The 18,780-nt window shown below is 34.2% G+C and overlaps 1 protein-coding gene across 6 annotated transcripts in view; it reads right to left on the bottom strand.

The window, feature by feature from the left end:
- Nucleotides 1–18,780, bottom strand: part of LOC130606978 (sodium channel protein type 2 subunit alpha) — a 79,247-nt gene that overhangs the window by 11,506 nt on the left and 48,961 nt on the right. For all 6 annotated transcript variants that reach the window (XM_057423644.1, XM_057423648.1, XM_057423643.1 and 3 more), the window contains 5 exons: nt 17,702–18,181; nt 6,839–6,959; nt 6,418–6,572; nt 5,318–5,491; nt 2,856–2,978 (listed from right to left, as the gene is read on the bottom strand). In XM_057423644.1, the coding sequence (XP_057279627.1) occupies nt 2,856–2,978; nt 5,318–5,491; nt 6,418–6,572; nt 6,839–6,959; nt 17,702–18,181 (1,053 nt within the window). The remainder of the gene's footprint in view (nt 1–2,855; nt 2,979–5,317; nt 5,492–6,417; nt 6,573–6,838; nt 6,960–17,701; nt 18,182–18,780) is intronic.

Below are 18,780 nucleotides of genomic sequence, written 5' to 3'. Positions count from 1 at the left end.
GGAATATTTTCCAAATACATATTAGTTATTATTTTCACATTATTTTTATTTAAAGGTGTCTCAGTTCTTCTACTTAAAATATAAGTAGAGGTTTTTTTTTAATTTAATAATATAATCCATCAGGAATAATTATTGAGAGATAAAGGGATAGTTAATGAAGTGAAAATATTTGTCCTCAAGCTCTCAGTCTCATTACACCCGAGAATTTTGTTCCTCCTTCTGCTACAGCTACAGGTCCAGTCATGTTCCTCTTTCTTTAATTGCTGGATTTCTACAGCTGACCTACTTTCTCCGTATTTAGTCTGAGTCCTAAAGCTATAGCAGGACTAGTATTTAATATGGGTCATTTGAAGACACTCAAAACAAGACTGCTGAGCATCACTGAAAACACTGATCCATTGGTAGCAGGGGTGTGAGAAAAGATGGTAAGGTCTGACAGCAAGTGAAAGTAGGGAAAGCATTAGAAAGATATTGAAAACATTGTTTACTGGTTAAAAAAAAAAAAAAAAAGGGGTAGTATGTGCCTAGCACCATACAGCAGTAATACTGCTTGATACAGAGCACAGACAGATTAATTATGCTCCCTCAGGCTACTTTCATGAAGTCCCAAGTGTAAAGTGTATTCCCCTAGCAATAGTAGTGATGGGAAGCCGCAGGGGAAACATATCTTCCACAGGGGCAATGTTTTATATTCAGTATTAGTCCAGGCAGACACAAGTCCTGAACCTAGAAAATAGTATAGTGGATTAAAAATTTTAGATGTGTGGAATGGAATTTCTTCCTTTTATATAGGAAGTATAATGCTCACTCTGGAAGTAATTTTAAGCGTCTGTGCAAAAATGTGCACCATACTATATTGTCATATTTTCAGTTCACAGATGTTAAACACCAATTAAATTACTATGCTGGGAACAGACATCTTGAATTTGCATGTATCAGACCTTAAAATTGTCTCACACTAATTTCTTCACCAGCTTGACCTACTGTATCTTTAAAGACAATAAGCCTGAATTTAATTACTTTAAATAAAGCAAACACATTATATCTATAGGAAAATTTCAAATTCAATGGTCAATTACCTGGTTAATAAAAGTTATCTAACTTCACCCACTCCTTATTATTATATATTTTGCTGAAGGTATACATCTCCTTATCTGGGTATTTTACAAAGAAACACAGCAGATAATGTCAAATCTGTAGGTAAAGTTTACACCAACATTAAAGTTATGGGATTGACAATTACCCATAAGCCCTCATGACAACGTGATTGATTTTAGCTTGCCACATTAGATTGCCACTTAAGCAATTTACTGTGCACATAAAATTTGTAATATTTTGTATTTAGGATTTTTTTCTTTGCTAATCATTTGCTTAAAAAAACTCCAACAGCTAATGTGTTCTTTAGCAAGAGACTACTGATGTTTTATATAGCCCTTATGTCTGATACAAGCATCTCAAATTTTCAAATTTGCTTTAGCAAAGTTCCAGACATTTGTTGGAGCAAGGAAGTGCTATTTTCTATTTGAATTTATAACCTTCAATCAAAGCCTGTTGAAATCTTTCCACACACGCATAAAGCACCACATTTTCTTCAGAAGCTCACCAATTTGTAGTTGACTTACAAATTTGCTTATCAGTTTATAACCTGGGGTGCCCAAAGATCAGTGATTGCAGTAGGGAGCTCACACAAGGATCCCTTTTAATTACAGCCATAGGGTTTCAGCTCAGGTGCATCTGCCTATTAGACCTATGTCCAAGGCAGGCAGATGGACCCTGAAGGTATAAGCCAGACAACTTCTTTTGTCTGGAGCTAGAGTTATATACCATCTCCAGTTGTTGACTACTGCCCTTAAGAGAAACATTTTTGAGTTTTCATGTCATAGCAGAGCACATAAGGTCTTTGCCAATTCAGTGCACTAAGGAATGCATCTAAACTAATCAATTTGACTTTGCACTGGAATAGATTGAGAAAGCCTAGCTGGGCAGCAGAGAGTCTCGGGTGTTATAACTGATATAACAAACAGCTGGAGACAGTAACTTCTCCAGTGTACCCAACTGGCCATGGCAGGAGGATTGGAACTAGATGATCTTAAGGTCCTTTCCAATCCTAACTATTCTACGATTCTATTCTATAACTGTCAGAAAAAGTCTTCAGATATGTTTTCAGGCTGATTAGTAGTCTATAGAGTATAATCAGGGAAAGCAGTAACCCACCAATTTATGCCAGAAATCATAAAGTCAGTTCCATCTTTGATATACTAGAAGAATTTTAAATAGAATGCAATAGCTTTATTCTCAAAGAGGGGTATTTTAACACTGCCAATTTACATAGTAACATCGGAAATTGTTACAAAACTTTTAAATTGTAACAAAAATTCCCAGTTAATATTTACAGTATAGTGGGTTAAAAGGTATTTGGTAGACTACTCATGATATTCTATACTGGTATGGAGTACACATGTGCATATGTGCATATGTATGTGTGTATATGTACACACACTTTTATGAGGAAGTATTGATTTTTTTAAACTGTTCTGGCTATAGCAGGATTTATTTGTATGGAATAAATTCAGTTTTGTAGTAACATTGCATAGATCCATGCAGTTGATCCTCAGGCTCTCCAGGAAAATATGAAATAGGGTGAAAGGCCAAGGAGCCTCGATAAGTGTAACAATGTGTGCAATAACATATGAATTCATATAAGCAGATGAAGCCTTTTGCTTATATGTTAGTGATAAATGCAAAATACATACAATGATAGCGTAGCATTTCTGCATGGATTTGTCATTGATCATTCTGCATGCATGCATTCTTTCTATGCATGCATAGTTTCAGATTCTTTCATTTTGTCTTACCCTCATCCCTTCAAATCGTGACAAGGCTCTTAGAGGTCTCAAAGCTCTTAGTGTCCTAAGGGATTTAATCGCACCAAGTTCTGAGTAGCCCAAGGCATTAGCTGTTAAGCTAACCAAAGAGACCTACACAAAAACAGAAAGGCAATATTGCTCATTTAGCTTATATATCCTTTCAAACATATGGCGGGAATGATGTGTGCCCTGAACTTCTCAAGAAGATTCAAGGCTGGACCTCTTTCTCCAGGAATCCCTCTATAATGCAGAAAGGACTTTCAAGTCAGACAAAGTAGAATAAAAGTATATTCTAAGTACCTGTTGATGAAATCATGTTGGTAGAATGGTATAAAAATAGGCCTTCTAAATTCATATAAACCAGTCAACACTTGATGGTATTTAAAGAAAAATGAAGTCCCATGCAAAAAAGAAAACTCCCAAAAGCTGGGTGAGTTAGAATGGTCAATTTAGTTCAGAATTTCCCATAGTATCTTCGGAACTTGACGAGCCTGTAAAAGCTCTCAAAAACCATATCCAGACCTGGCCTTTGGTCAAATGTAACTTTCTGGTGTCCAGAAAATCTTATTCAACAGCCATAGCTACCAGATCTGTTTATATTTGACCGGATAAGCAACACTGATAATCAACTGTTTGTTAGACAACGGTAGAGGCTTCATTGTTAGGCATATCCACATTTCATTAAATTCCCTGTGACTCCTTTAACCACTTCATTAATCCTGGCTTGCATAACGCTGGTCTGGTCTGCAGGCAGATGAATAAGTAAACTAGAATAGCTGTAAAATAAATAATACAATTATCTTTCATCAATAATTCTTAGAAATGTATTTATAATAAACCATTGGGAAGGAGTCACCCTAGAAAAAAACACACAACAAAATCAAAGCCAAACCAAGCCATTGTCTATTTCCCTCTGCTTAATGCCCTTCCCTTCCATCCTTCCTCTTAATTCTCTCATTTCCATATTAAACTTTGCACTTCGTTACCTCAATCCTCTGGCTAAAGATAAAAAAATAAAAAATCAAAAATCATAGATTGGTTTGGGTTGGAAGGGACCGTAAAGATCATCCAGTTCCACCCCCCTGCCATGGGCAGGGACACCTTCCACTAGACCAGGTTGCTCAAAGTCCCACTCAGCCAGGACTTGAATGCTGCCAGGGATGGGGCATTCAAAATCCAGAAATTCAAAATGCTTCAAAGATAAAATTTTTTCCATGAAAAAAATTGCACCAGGGTGAGGGTGCTATGAAAATCTAATAAAGTTATTTATAAAGTTCACAGAAGTAACTAAACCACAGATTACCGAATAAGAATTAAATATTTTTTGATAGATAAAATAAACAGGTAGATAAAATAATGACAGTGTTATCTATTGTCCAGAGTGTCTCTTATGTTCTGCTGGTCGTGGTAATTTAAACATGGGATGATTGAGCCTGAAAATTAAATCTTTTACAAGGGTACAGACTCAACCACAGAATACTATGTGTGCATATAGTCATGTTTTATCATAGGATCTGCAATGTTGGTATGGATTAAAAAGTTATAATGTTTTCCAACCTCTGTATAGTAAAGACTTCATGGCCTATCATATCATTGTGGTTTTAGGGAGACACACAGAGGTTTCTATAGACTTCTGCTGCTTTTGGAATGAGATGACAAGTGATTCAAGACATATTCTTACCTTGCATTCTATGGGAATTACATATGTGGAACTGAGAGGTGCCCTATTAGCACAGACAAATGTAGTCAGGCTATTGGGGATGGAAGGGAAATGAATGTCTGCTGTATTGTTAAAGATCTGTAGACTTCATTTATGCTATCCAGTACTGTGCATGTATTGGTCAGCATGTAGACCTGAAATTACAGGACACTCTGCACTAGATCTGCTATAGACAATATGCACTTGCCCATTGGTGGTGCAGCCTTTTGAAAATCATCTGAAAGCCCATTCTAAGGGAGCTCATCCACAGTTCTCCAAATGCCTCTTTAAGGTCACCCATGTGACGCAGTGAAAAGTTTTAATAGTACTGAATAGTATACTGGATGTGAGAGTTCCTAGCAGTGTTTTCCTTTGATATTACAGAGTATCACTTACAGTAATTCATTAGAACGTTAGAAAGCTCTAAAGAAATTACTTTGAAATATGTAAATTCCCTATACAGCAAAAAATGAAGAGGATAAACAGCATCCTTTCTATACCGTGAAAAAAAAAAGCATTATTTCAATAAATTATTTCAATAAGCATTACCACTTCATAAAACTAGAGAATATTAAAACAACCTCTCTAGAGTAATATGCACTTCTAAATAGTTTTACTTTTCTGAACAGTGTTATAAACCATACCACAGCAAGTTTTAAAATAGTTTCCACTGAATAGAACAGAAGGCTTATCGTGAAACCCTAATATTCTGATTTTTAGCACCTTAGAGAACATGAAAAAGAATACATACATCAACAATCAGGAAGTCCAGCCAGCACCATGCATTAGTGAAATAGGTTTGAAAGCCATAAGCCACCCATTTTAAAAGCATTTCCAGAATGAAGATATAAGTAAAAACTTTGTCAGCATATTCCAGCATGGTCTTGATAGTTTTACGTTGCTCTATGTATATATCTTCAAATGCCTGTGAAAAAAGATTTTTGAAGATATAATTAAATGTCTTCACAATTTGCAATGTGGCATATAGTAGCCAAGAAAAAGAATTAATTGGAAAGATATATGGGATGATAAGACATACATCCTTCCCTTAAGCACAGTTTTTGCCTTCACTCCTTACTGTAGTCTTTTCATGAAGCTGGGTCCAAACACAGTATCCAGCTTTCAGTGTAGCTGAACAGTGATCCAAAAAACTTCTGTAATACCTCCAAATCTCAGTTTAATGGATAGCAATGTCTTATTCACATATGGATTTATTTGTGATAGCTACAACTTTATATCAAAAATACATAAGGGATTTAAAAATTACTCTGTGATACAAAATTTTTTGAGGAACTAATAATTGAAACCAAACTGTACACACTAACCCATAAAGCAATCCTGAACAGAGATTAATAATTCTCTTTAAAAAAACCCACAACTGTCTACACTGTCAGTAAATCACCATGCGTTATCCCAAGTGTAGCAAGTAAACTATATTTTGCTGCTGCTATGAGGAACTGGTAAATGCCTGATAGTATCCCATTGGCACCTTACATCTCAGTTTGATAATTTATGTTACTGTTGATAAGTTCCTAGCTCAGCTATGCTTTACTTTAAAAGTGTATAAGACAAAAAAAAAAAAAAATCAATATGAATACATGTGAATATCAGTCTGATATAACTGATGTCTTATTTCCATTAACACTGACTTGCAAAAAAAATTTTCTTAGCCTGTGAGCAAACTCCTGAGTATCGTACAAAACATGCCAAACACTTGTTGATAAATGTTGATATCAGGACATTTATGAACTGGATATTAAATTCTGATATATTACATGCAGTTGCATAATTATCTGGAATTCTAAATGCTTGCTGCTTAAAATTGACACAACAGTTCTACACAGAATTTACCAGAGCACCGCTGCTGAGAAGAATCATGAAGACAATGAAGGTCTCAAACCAGTTGTGTTCAACAATCTTATAGCAGGTTTTCCTAAGATTCCACCAGATTTTCCCTTTCCCATCTTCTACACTGACTTGACAGCATTTGAATCTCCGCACACAGCCTAAGTGCAACAATACATTTTGTCAGATAAGGTATTTATTAGGAATCACAATGAACCAAATTAATTTGTTTTATTTCAGTGCTACTGCAATAGATGCTTGTAAATAAGTATCTCCTATTTGAGGATTTTTGTTTCAATATTTAAAGTTTTATAACTCTTATAATACCTTCCAAAATAAAGCTTCTCCTTGATTTTTAACAAAAATGGAATCCAGACCAAAACAACAGTTAAGAGTAATCACCTTGCATACATTTTGCTTTGCCTACCTTCTGTAAAACAAGCCTCTGGCTCCAGAACTTCTTCAGGTTCTGCTTCTGGCTGTTCCCCTTCTGGAGGTAGTCCAATATCAACTGTGCTGCCTTCTGATGAACTGGATGCATTTAATTTCTGTGAATGAAACCCCATATTTTTTTTTCTTTTTCAATTTTATCTATTTTGAATAGAAGTTCATATTTGAAATGCATACCAATATATTTTGCATTTATTCCACACTTTGACATTAAAATAATTTCTGATCTATATTCCATAATGCCAAATTGCTCTACTACAGGTGAGGTCACAAGATTAGAAACTACATAATGTGCATTTTCCCTATTGAAAATATGTTGATATTTTCATACAAGGAATTGCTGACATTAGACTACTATTTTGAGCCACACATATGAATTCTGAAATGAAATTTCAGAACTTAGGAATGGGTGCCTCCCACAGTTGGTACTGTTTAATTATTCCAATCATGTGGCTGCATTTTAGATTACACTTCAGATAGCATGTGTTAATACAAATAATTTTCCAACGTCATGACCAAACCAACAGCAAGCTGCACAGATGTATTTTCATGTCTCAAGTAAATGTTATGCTAGCAAGTCTGTAAAATCTAAAAAATTCAAATATAAGCTTTTCATTATCATTGACATGAAAACACATATTATGATTTGCATAGGATAGTTTAATTCTATTTATTTCCAAAAGAGCAGCTTTAAGAGCAGTAGCCGATATTTTGCATTCTCACTTGCCAATGCATTTTCTGAATTTATTGTGCATTTTGAAACTACTTATTACTTTGGTACAGTAAACATACATGTCCAATCCCTATAAAAGCCCTTTTTTTTTTAAGAAAAAATTATTTTTGAAGACTAAATTAAAAAAACAGTGCTTTTAAAACAGTACTGTCATAAAACAATACTACACCTATGAATCATGTCAATAATCAAATCTTCAAAATAATTATTTCATACTGTAACATTATTGGCAACAGACAAGTATGAGTACTATAATAAGTAAAAGTAGTTTAATCACAGCATTTTATGACTCTTCTAATGTTATCACTATGTGGAGTATAACATCAGTAAAATGGTTGCATTGATAAGTAGCTAGTTTTATAAAGGGAATGATGTAAGCAGATTTAGAATATAGTCTGTAAGGAAGTAATATTACACAGAGAGAGAGTCAATGATAAAATTAAAGATATATCTTTGCTGACACTTAAAACTTCAGTTAGAGGCATTATTCTTTTAAAACATGTTTGAGAAGCTCCAAATTGAATACATTTTTGTTTGTTTGTTTGTAAAGGAAATGTAAACAATATCAGTATGTGAAAACAGAAAATACCATAAGATTTAATGGAATTTTACATTTCAGACAATATTAAGTATGTTCTTCAAACAAAAAAGATTAATTCCTTTCTTCCCAACTCTGATTTTATTGAATCACACTGATAATATACTTTGTTGTCATTTTGACATTGGCTTAACTTTTATTTTTGTGTATTATGGTACACTACAGCCCACATTTTAGAGGAAGAACAAACAAATTGAAACATTTATTGTATAGTGTATTATGCACGCAATTTCAGTGATAACTACACACTCACTTCGTTTCTTTGAAAATCCCATTTTACATATTCATGTCTTATGTTTGTGCATAAGCTTTAGCATCTATGAGGTCAGCTCCAGTGTACAAAAACATGGATGCATACTTTTCTGCAGATTATTATTACAAATACCCCACTATAACATATCCAAATTATGGATAATGCATGGCAGTTTGGTGATTGTGGAATACTGCCTCTAAAATAGAGAAACTGGAATAGAATAAATACTGTAGTTCTTAAGTACCAGAGAATGTAAACATCAGTGGAAGTCAATCATCAGTTTGAGAAGAGGCCAGAAATACCATAAACACAAGGTACATTCCAAAGAAATTTATATATGGTGTTAAAAATCAGCGTTGACCAATACAATACAGTAAATATTTTTTAAACTGAGAAGTGATTATCTGTTTGCATTATGTGGAGATTTCCTAAAATGTCGCTTGCATCATTCCAATCTGGACAGCATTTTTAGCAGAATGCTGTATAGTAGCAGAGCAAACAAAAATTATAAACTGGTTAAACCACAATTTTGAACGACCTATACTGCCCATTATTTTATAGGAACATGAAGATTTCAGTAGCTCAGATATTGCTCAGTTAGTTTAAACGGCAAAAGTTAAGAAAGGGTAGTGAATTCCTATTATTGCAATGGCATAAGACTAACAGCTCAAGATGGAAGATTAGAGACACCCACTATAAGAAGAGATCAATAAGATCAGGTAGAAAAAGTAGAAAATTATCAGTAGAACTGTCAATTATAGGAACATCAGAAAGCCATCTTTATTTATGAGGGGCAGTATGTATGGTGAGTTGTAGCTTACAATTCTCTTCTCACTGAAAATCTGGTATACTTCTTTTAAACAGCTGTAATAGTAATCACAGGAGTTAAGCTAAACAGACAAATCCTAAAACGAATCAACAGCAACTGATACTTGAAACACAACAATTAAATAACTTAGCCCACTGAGAATTCAGTTACTCTTCTGTTGACATGACAGAGTATTTCCTTAGCACACTCTTCTGCTATACATGAATTTAGGCCCAACCTGATCAGTACATGAAGATGCATTTTATAAAAATTATCCAATAAACTCAATCTGTAATAATTCAGTATCATTTGTGGAAGAAAAATTAAGAATTTCAACATAAATAGTTACTATTTTTTGTTTGTTATTTTTAACATTGAATTTAATGTATGGCATTCTATACAATATTTATAAAATTTTGTATGCATTAGAAACAGGAAGGTTTTATGATACAAAACCTTAAGATTTTAGAAAATCAGTTAAGTTCAGTATGCTAGTAAAACTTTTCACTAACAGTCACTATTTCCACATCAAACTTCTGCTCTGGTATAAAGCAGCAGACACAGGGAAGTTGTACTGATTTCTAAGTATTCAACACAACATCACATGGGAATGGACCATGTTATTGCTATGTTTTTTTCATATGCATTAATATATAGGAAAACTTTTTCTACCACTTAATACATCTTTCCAGTGTTTGTACATATAGAATACAGCTGGATGGCTAGACTACCCTTAATTGCAGACTCTGATATGTTAGGTATATAGTGTATGTTGCAGTTCTTTACCTTAGCATATCTCAAAGTTACTTTTGTACTTGATAAATTCTTCTCTGCTCACCAACATTACAAAAACTTGATTTAGGCATTTCTATACATGTATGCATGTATACATTGCTTAACATGTATATAGCCTTTTAAAAAATAAGCCTGCAGAAACAAGAGAATCATCAGGCCAAAAAATTCTCTTTGATATAGTAGTAAGTCCTTTTAAAGACTTTTTTATACCATAGTTTTAGGTTTCAAAAATATTGAGTGACCCAGATTAAAAGATACTTAGAGGGCCAAGTGTTAGACACTCTGAAAGTTAGGATGATAGATTCCTTCTGAAAAGTATGCTAAGGAAATTATTTTCAGAGAAATCTACTTTGCAAAACCTCAGACTGTACATACTCCATCTCCTTTTCACAGAAAACAGTAAGGGGACAAAGGTACTTACATGGTTCTAAAGCAGCAGTATACTGATTAACGTAGAGAGATACCTATTCTGTCACATCTACCAACAGCCTTGCCAGTCATGCTTGTCAGCAATCCAGTATAGTATGAGATACATATTTTGGTTTAGGTTCAAGATAGAAACTGAAAGTGGAAAGCAGCTTGCCTATCAGAGCAGCATTGCAAAAGCAGCAGCCAAGATTAGGTCAGGAAGTTCTTGACGTAATTACTTTCTGAACCACGGCAACATCTCATAGATTCATACAATTCTGCTTCACTTACAGGCAGGACACTTGGAGCTTCTAACATTTCTTTCTTTCTTTCTTAGATGATTATCTGAGAGTAGCTGAACAGCTCTTAGGTTAAGATTTTTGACAAAGCCTGAAATTTCATGATTGCCCAGGATGCCACTAATAGCTGTTGAAATCGTAATTTAAGGACTGAAGGAGCAAAGAACAGAACAGACATAAGCAGGAAGATGATGCCAACAGAAACCACCATTTTGGTTTTGCTTTCCTCCCAAATGCCTGTGAAAATGTTAAATAATGGAAATGGTATTGGTTTTATTTTCTCAGCGCTGTGTGTATGTCAGTATGAAAATGAGATGTTCCATAATATAAATGGCAATACTATAGACAAGCTTATCCAGTCTTTTTTCAGTACAACTATATTACCTATAAAATTGACCAAGTGGTAAATATCATCATAGTTCCACTGGTATAATTAATGGAATCTGGATAACACTCTTTCTAGTGTTTATAAAGTCAGGCATAATAACTATCAGTTCAAAAAACCAGAATATTTAAAATCAAAGCAAAACAATTCTGTGATGATTATTGTTTGCAAATACTGCAGAAAAACAGGTTCACTAAATTATAGTACATTCTGTACTTTGTTGCTATTTATAATTCCTTTGATCTACTTAGTTATGAGCATTTCATAAATAAAAATATTTGCAAGAATGTTGGATGATAGCAAAAGTGTCGTAAATAGCAGTGGAAATATTTGCAAAAGCACTCCCACTGGAAGCTACTTAAAAAGGCCCTTTGATTCATACAAACAATAGTGAAAGGATATTTCTGACAGAGCAAGGGACTGCTTTTTGTAAGGATCAATTAAGCTGACTCCAATTAAGTCTAACATTAACAATATCATCCACTGTGAATCACAATATGCCAATACAATGTGACCAATTCACAAACAATTCCAAACCTAAATTCTTCAGAGTATCAAAGGATTCTGAAAAATTAGTATTTTAAAATAAAAATATGACTTAGAAGACAAATAATTCCTTATAAAATGCAAGACAAAAAGCTATGCAATAATAATATTTTAATTCCACTGATTTACCAAACTGGAAGCAGCATTGCAGAACTATGGTGTTGCAAATATTATGATAATGTTTAATAGGTGAGATGTAATTAATAAAGCTCAGAACCTTTTGGACCAACATCAGTAACTTACTCACTTGATTGTGGAACTTTATTTATTACTGATAAGATGAGAATAAATTTGTCAGGGCAGACAATTTTAGATGTTTGGAGAGGTAAGACAATTTTTAAGCATAAGTTGAAAAGCTATGGTAAGACTGAATTGGGCCAGATCTTGCTATCAGTTTTCTCTTTGCACCTCTACGCTTGTTAAGTGTGGGTGTAAGTAAGAGCAGAACTGATCTCCAAATGTTCAACCAGCCAAATACCAATTTTGTATGAACTTTTTTAACTAAATGATGGTCACATGCTTAGATTGGAAATTAAATGAATTTCATGCTTAATGGTGCTTCATGTTCTGCATATTAATCTCCAAAATAACTAAATGCTTATATAGGTACTGAAGAAAAGCACTTCTAAAAAGAAATATGAAAAATAAAGAAGTGACTATCATGAGTTTGCAAGTTACCGCCATTGTAAGCTAAAATACAATAGTAGGAACGTATTCCAAAACAGCTAGCAGCTTTTCATTATCAGCACAATTTACAGATGGACTTACATAAGCTTCTGATGAGAAATACAGTTTATGTGTTACATATTCTGTCTTCCTTCAAAATGAAGGAAAACACTTCAAAAAGAGAATCCTGAAACTTTACCATAAAGACTGGGAAAGGTACATAGCATGCACTGCAAAAAAATTATTAAAATATCATGGAAAGTATAGCATCTGAACCACAGAAATACTGGGGCTGCCGATCTCGCCTGACCATGCTGTGATGGGAGTCTCGTGACTCAGCAGAGAGCAGCTGTGCATGTTTGTACTTTATTGCAATGAATGGGACAAGATCATAGCTGAAGAGCATGCAGGCCAGTCAATATCCATTAAAAAAGTGATTATATAGTATATACGCATAGATGTATAACTTGTTTAGGTAACCTGGGTAAAACTGGTGACACGATGCTCTGCCTCGCTAAAAGGCACCAGAGCTGCCCGCTTGACTGATCCAGCTTGGTTCTACTCCTGTGAGAAGTAAGAATGGCAGGAAATGAAGTTCACGACACAGCACCTCTGTTTTTTTTTGCACTGAATACTGATTAAAGTAAAATACACATTATTCAGGTGTCTGCAACAGCATTAGGAGATCCCATATGTTTCAAGGCATTTAAAAATGTCTTCTAACTTGATATATCTGTGTGTAATTACTAGCCTAGAAGTTACACTTAGCATAAATTAGTTATTACACATCTATTATTATTATTGTAACTGATTATTACACAGCTACACATGCACTACAAAATTTTCTATATAAACCATCCCTGCAGTACTTAAGGACCTAAAAAGGAAAAATTATTTTTATAGTTTCTATATTGGATAGCACTAATGCAGCTCAGGTCCACAGACCTTTACATACAGGACAACAGACTCAGCACAGTGGCCCAAGATATTAGTGGCCTTACTTCCATGATAAAATTTTATTTAGGATTTATTCTCTAATTCCCTCATTACGTTGTTTTTCCCCACTACCATTCTTATGGACGCAATATTTTCCTAATTAACACTATTTTAGGTTTTGGTCAATTTCCTAGGAAATTCCTTATAAATTCACACTTACTAGCATGTACCATTATATATTGTTTCTAGAAAGGCATAATCTAGATAACATTTCTATCAAAATAAAGGAAAAGATGTATGTTATCCACTAAATATTAATAACTTAATTAAAACTTGCTAATAAGTTATAATTACTTTGTAGAAATTCAGCTTATTGCCCTATACCACAGTGAATAGGTGTATGCATGCATATACAAAGAGAAAAGCAAAAGCACACAGACACACACATTAGCATCTGGCTATCTTGTGCAGAATGTTCTCACAGTACATGGATGCCTAAGCTGCCTTTCATTTGGAATACTGCTAATTGAACATGGTTTGGTGGTAGTTTCTGACTTCAGTTCTTTCAATTTGTAGTATAAGCTATGAAGTAACTGGCAGATCAACACTCAGTAGCAGCAGAATCATATAAATGAGAAAACATGAGAGGGCAGAAATGCAAGGCACTTTATGGCATGACAAATAAGAGGAGGCCTTGAACAAAAAAGCCATTTGCAGTAATTTTTTTTTAATTTAAAAAGTTCTTTCTTTTGCTTTGGATCATTTTCATGACAAGACTGTTGGTCTTATGAATAATAAGTCATCAGTCTTCTCTATATAAAAACCACAGAGGATAACATCAGTCAAGTGAAGAGTAGGAACTAGGATTAAGATATGCACTTTTGTGATTAAAATCTATTTGAAATTTAGGCACTTAAATAAGAAATATGCTTGCAGTGTCTTTGCTTAACCCTCTCTTGAGGGTGCCTGAAATTTGTACACATTTCCCTTCAAGTTTTCACCTTCAAATTCTGCAAGAGTAAGAAATTTTGGTCCTGAATATGCTTAAGAATAGTTTCAGGCTTGACCAGTCAAAACTGCTTGGCACTAGCTCATTCCTGACAACGCAATTTCTTTGTTTTATCACCTGATCAGTTTGCAGTTACTGAACTATGATTAATACACACATTTACGAGATTAAGTGCCTCCAAAAATGCAATAAGGACACTGTTTTCTTTTAAATAACTGTATCTGGAGGAGGAAGCCTTTCTTTTATGGTGGAAGCTTAACGATTGGAGCTTATGCCTCAAACGTGGTATAATCCACTTAAGAGTTTTCCCTATAGGAATTCAGGTTTTTTTTTCACCTTGTAGAATAACATAATTGGGACCTTTCCAATGGTAAAAAGAAATATTTGGCTAATAAAGATAGTCAGAAGTTATACCATCCTGTTATACGATATAGGAATAGATGCACCATTGTCACTGTGATCATACTCAGTCCTGCTCACCATCAGCCTATAGGTTTGAGTAAAGTGCATCCTCCATCTCTTCTACTGACATAATGCTCTTGTGTAGTAAATAGTTAAAGATTGTGCAGGCTATAAAAAGAAGCAAAAAAGTAAGAATGCTGGCTATCGGGGAATTCACATGCGAATTCAGGTTCATGTGCCCTATTTCAAGGCAATTTCTGCATTTTAGCCACTGACTATTGACTAATTATATTAAAACAATAATACAATAAATATATAATACAATAAATAAAATAAAAATATTAAAAAATTGTATTAAAAATTATAAACGGATTTTGTAGCAGGGAAACATTTCATTCTCAAAACAGATGCCTAAGTCATTAGGCACTACCAAAAGTCATGTTCTTTCTTGCTACCACTGTTCAGTGAATCACAAATTATTTTCTGCACAATTGTAGCTTCAGCACAAGAAATGGAGAATCCTGCACTAGTACATAGGTCTTGTGATTACACATAAAAACAGACTTCAGCAGCTATATAATCTAATAATCACTAATGAAAATTTTTAATTACTTCTTTCTAAGCAATGTTAGACATATAGTATTTAAATGAGTAGATCCAATTACACTTCCAAATTACTTTTTGCAGAGAAGTTGCCAATTAAAAATTATCAGAACTATCATTTATTTTGATATAACTTCAGTTAATATGTACATAACTTCATAACTTTTGAAAAAGAACAACTACAGGAAAAGTATACAGGACCATTTAAAACATGGTTTACTGCTACCATGAGCAGTGGTGGTATCAGAACCAGTAATTATCAAAATTAATCTGATATAGGTGGAAGCACCAAAGAAGAAGTGAACAGAGTTTTCCTGAGTGCATCCTTCTCATCATACTAGGACTTCACGTCCAACATCCCAGATTGTATCTGCATTAGAAGATCTTCTTTTAGTGACATTCATATAGTAGTATAATCTGAAGCATCATTACCAGTTACAATATCTGCAGAATAAACTAACAGTATTTTCTTCACACTTTCCAATTGAGCCATTTGGAATGTTTTATGAAAAATTATAGGTTTAGGTTTACAGCACCCTTCAAACAGAAAGTACTATACTAAATTTAGAGGCAAATATGGAATGACAGATAGGTATTACTCCAGCAAGATAGCAATAAATATTTTGTGATGAAGGAATATGAAGTATTCTGTTTCCTAGTACTGAACTTTAAGTAAAGACACCTTTTTCTCCAGCTTGAGATACTTTATTCTCCAATTTAAGATACCTCATTGCCCAACTTTCAGTACATCCTCTGGCTATCAGTAGTTGCTAAATAGGGGGAAGGCTGAAAATGATGGATTTGAACATGGTTTGCAGGAAAAAAAGAAGAAACCCAGAAGGACCATACTCATACCAAGAAACTACGTGATCTACACAAAGAAAAATAACCTGTGCCATTCCTGCCACATGCAACCATTATGGATGATCGCATTGATAGGTGGAATTTGCTGAGATTAGCAGTAGAATTTGCTGCTCCTTTGGCAGCAGTAAGTTCTGAAACTGAACAGTGGGACAATAGAACAACAGCAGATCAATGGAAAGACAGGACAGTGCAGTAGCCCTATGTGGTATAAAATTGCCTGAAGAAGATTCTTTTCTTATCTTGTGTACAAAAATAGAATAGAATCAACAAAAATGCTACATTCAGACCAATAAACTTTCATATACTCACCTTCTTCATTACATACAACAATTAAAAGTTAAACTACAGTAACTTCTGCTTTGGTTTACACTCAAATCATGGTTTTGAAGAGTAAGATAAATACTAACACAAACATTCTCAAAAATAAATATTTTTAAAAGAATAATAAAGACATTTATTAAAGACATTAAAGGAACAAGAAAATATGACTGAGTATTGCAGTCTGTACAAAAAAAAGGATTTCAAGGTGAGAATTGCTAGAATCTTATCCATACTTATACCTCAAGCATGAGGAAATCACTTACAAAAGCCTTTATGTTAGTTTATGTCTACACTGGAGCATGTAATAGTGCTTAAAAATGCCCATCCTATTGCTGAACGAACTCACATTGGTACTAAGCAGACCATAGATTTACTGCACTTGAGGGGATATGCCTCCACCATGTACAATTGTGCAGGACAGAGCATTGGGTTAAGATGATAATAACGGCTTCAGCATCCATCCACTGTAACTCACTGAGTGCTAGCTTGGATTTGCCCATTTGGCACCACATTGTGCCAGAAAGAGGTACATTCTGTTACTGTCACAATAGGTAGCAGATTCAAGTATCTTAAAGCTTTGAAAATTACAATGGATCACCATATGAAAGGATCTAACACTGAGAAATAAAGCTTCATAACTTTTTTACCATAAAGCCATTACTTCACTTCTTCAGTGGTTCTGCTACTATCAAATGGATTATTAGTGATTTATACGAAATCATTTAGTGATGCTGGTCCAGTATTTATGATGTATCTAGATGCATTTTGACTAGATCAAAAAGGTTAAAATCATCAGAATGAACTATTAATTTGACAGAAGGCAGTCCAGAAAGCAGACAAAAGAGTAAATAAACTGCACTGATGAAGTAAGCATGCAGAAACTTGCACAACCCACACACATTTTGTAAGACTTCTGGTATCCAGGGCTATTAAATTGGTTCCTTTTCTTCTTAATGATTTAACCAAATAAAATAGGGAAAAAAAGTATGGATTTTCTAAAAAATTATCTCATGCATCTTCATTATCACAGTAAATGCATTACTGTACTACCATCTCATTCAGTTCTCACAATCTTACATCGATTTACCCTAAATATCATTACAAGCTTGTATACGTTGTTATACAGGAATTCAATAGAGATTTGAATTCAACAATACTAAGCTTAGGAAATAAAGAAAAGCATCAGCATATTTTAGATACAGAAATAGTCTTACCTCTTTGCTTTCTTCCAGGTCTGACTCGCTGCTGAACTCCTCTGTATTTAAATTTTCAAAATCTGATTCCCCGACAGCAATGGGCACTGTCACAGTGAGACTTGGGTTGTTTATGAATGACATGTAATCACTTTCATCAACAACATATTTTTCCACGCTGCTGCCTATGCCACTGGTAGTTCCATTCCCTTCTTTAAGATAGGCAAGGTTTTTACCTATTTCTACTATTGTGTGGTTGGAAATACAGCTGTCTTTCTTGTTGTTTAGGTCTTCAAGAGGCTTGATTTCATCTAAAACTTTCTGCTTTCTAACAAAGGCTTTTTGGATGAATTCACGCACTTTTCTCTTCACATAATCTATGCCTTTCTGTATCCTTGCCACAGCAATCTGTAGATTGTTCATTTCATTATCATCATCTGTAGCAGCAAGGTTGTCTGAACTAAATGAGCTCAGCAGCAAGGCCAAAAAGAGGTTGAGTACCTACAAAACAGAAGGGAGAAAACATAATGGATCTCTTATTCTTAGGTCACAAAAGTAATTCCACTATGGATTGTTTAATAGGACATGTTTTTTATTTTACAGCTAGCACTTTATTTCAACCCATCTTTCTGCTACAGTTTCCAGTCTGTAATCCCTGTTCCCCGTATTTCATTGTAAGTTGCCAAAAAATTTTTTAGCTTGACTAATATATGTGAAAATCTGAGCTGTTCCTTGACTTTCTCCACCACACTGCAAGTAGTGCAGGTCTGCCCCTCAAAATGGAGAATGACGTTAAGGAAGCAGGATAAAACACTATGTAGTAATTTATGGAAGCTACATCTGCAGTAGTGTTCACAGGTGAGGGGAATACAGGCAGACTCCAGTTCAAGAGTCCGTAGTTTCAGTGTCTCTAATTCAGAATATAATAAACTTCTGTATTTGCCAAAAATATATTAGTCTATTTTTGTTTTGGGCAAGTGAACTAGGGAAGAGATAAAGAGTCCACAGATGTGATACACCTCAATTTTAGGAAACTATTTCAGACTTTCTTGCATGACATTTTGCAAACATACAAGAGAAATTTGGACTGCATGTAATTA

The sequence above is a fragment of the Pezoporus wallicus genome, unplaced genomic scaffold (genome assembly GCF_028554395.1).
Source record: "Pezoporus wallicus isolate ANWC-B61680 ecotype Strahan unplaced genomic scaffold, APGP_CSIRO_Pwel_v1 contig_1181, whole genome shotgun sequence".
Lineage (NCBI taxonomy): Eukaryota > Metazoa > Chordata > Aves > Psittaciformes > Psittacidae > Pezoporus > Pezoporus wallicus.
Note: the sequence above shows the minus strand (reverse complement) of the source record. Positions and strands in the feature narration are given on the sequence as shown.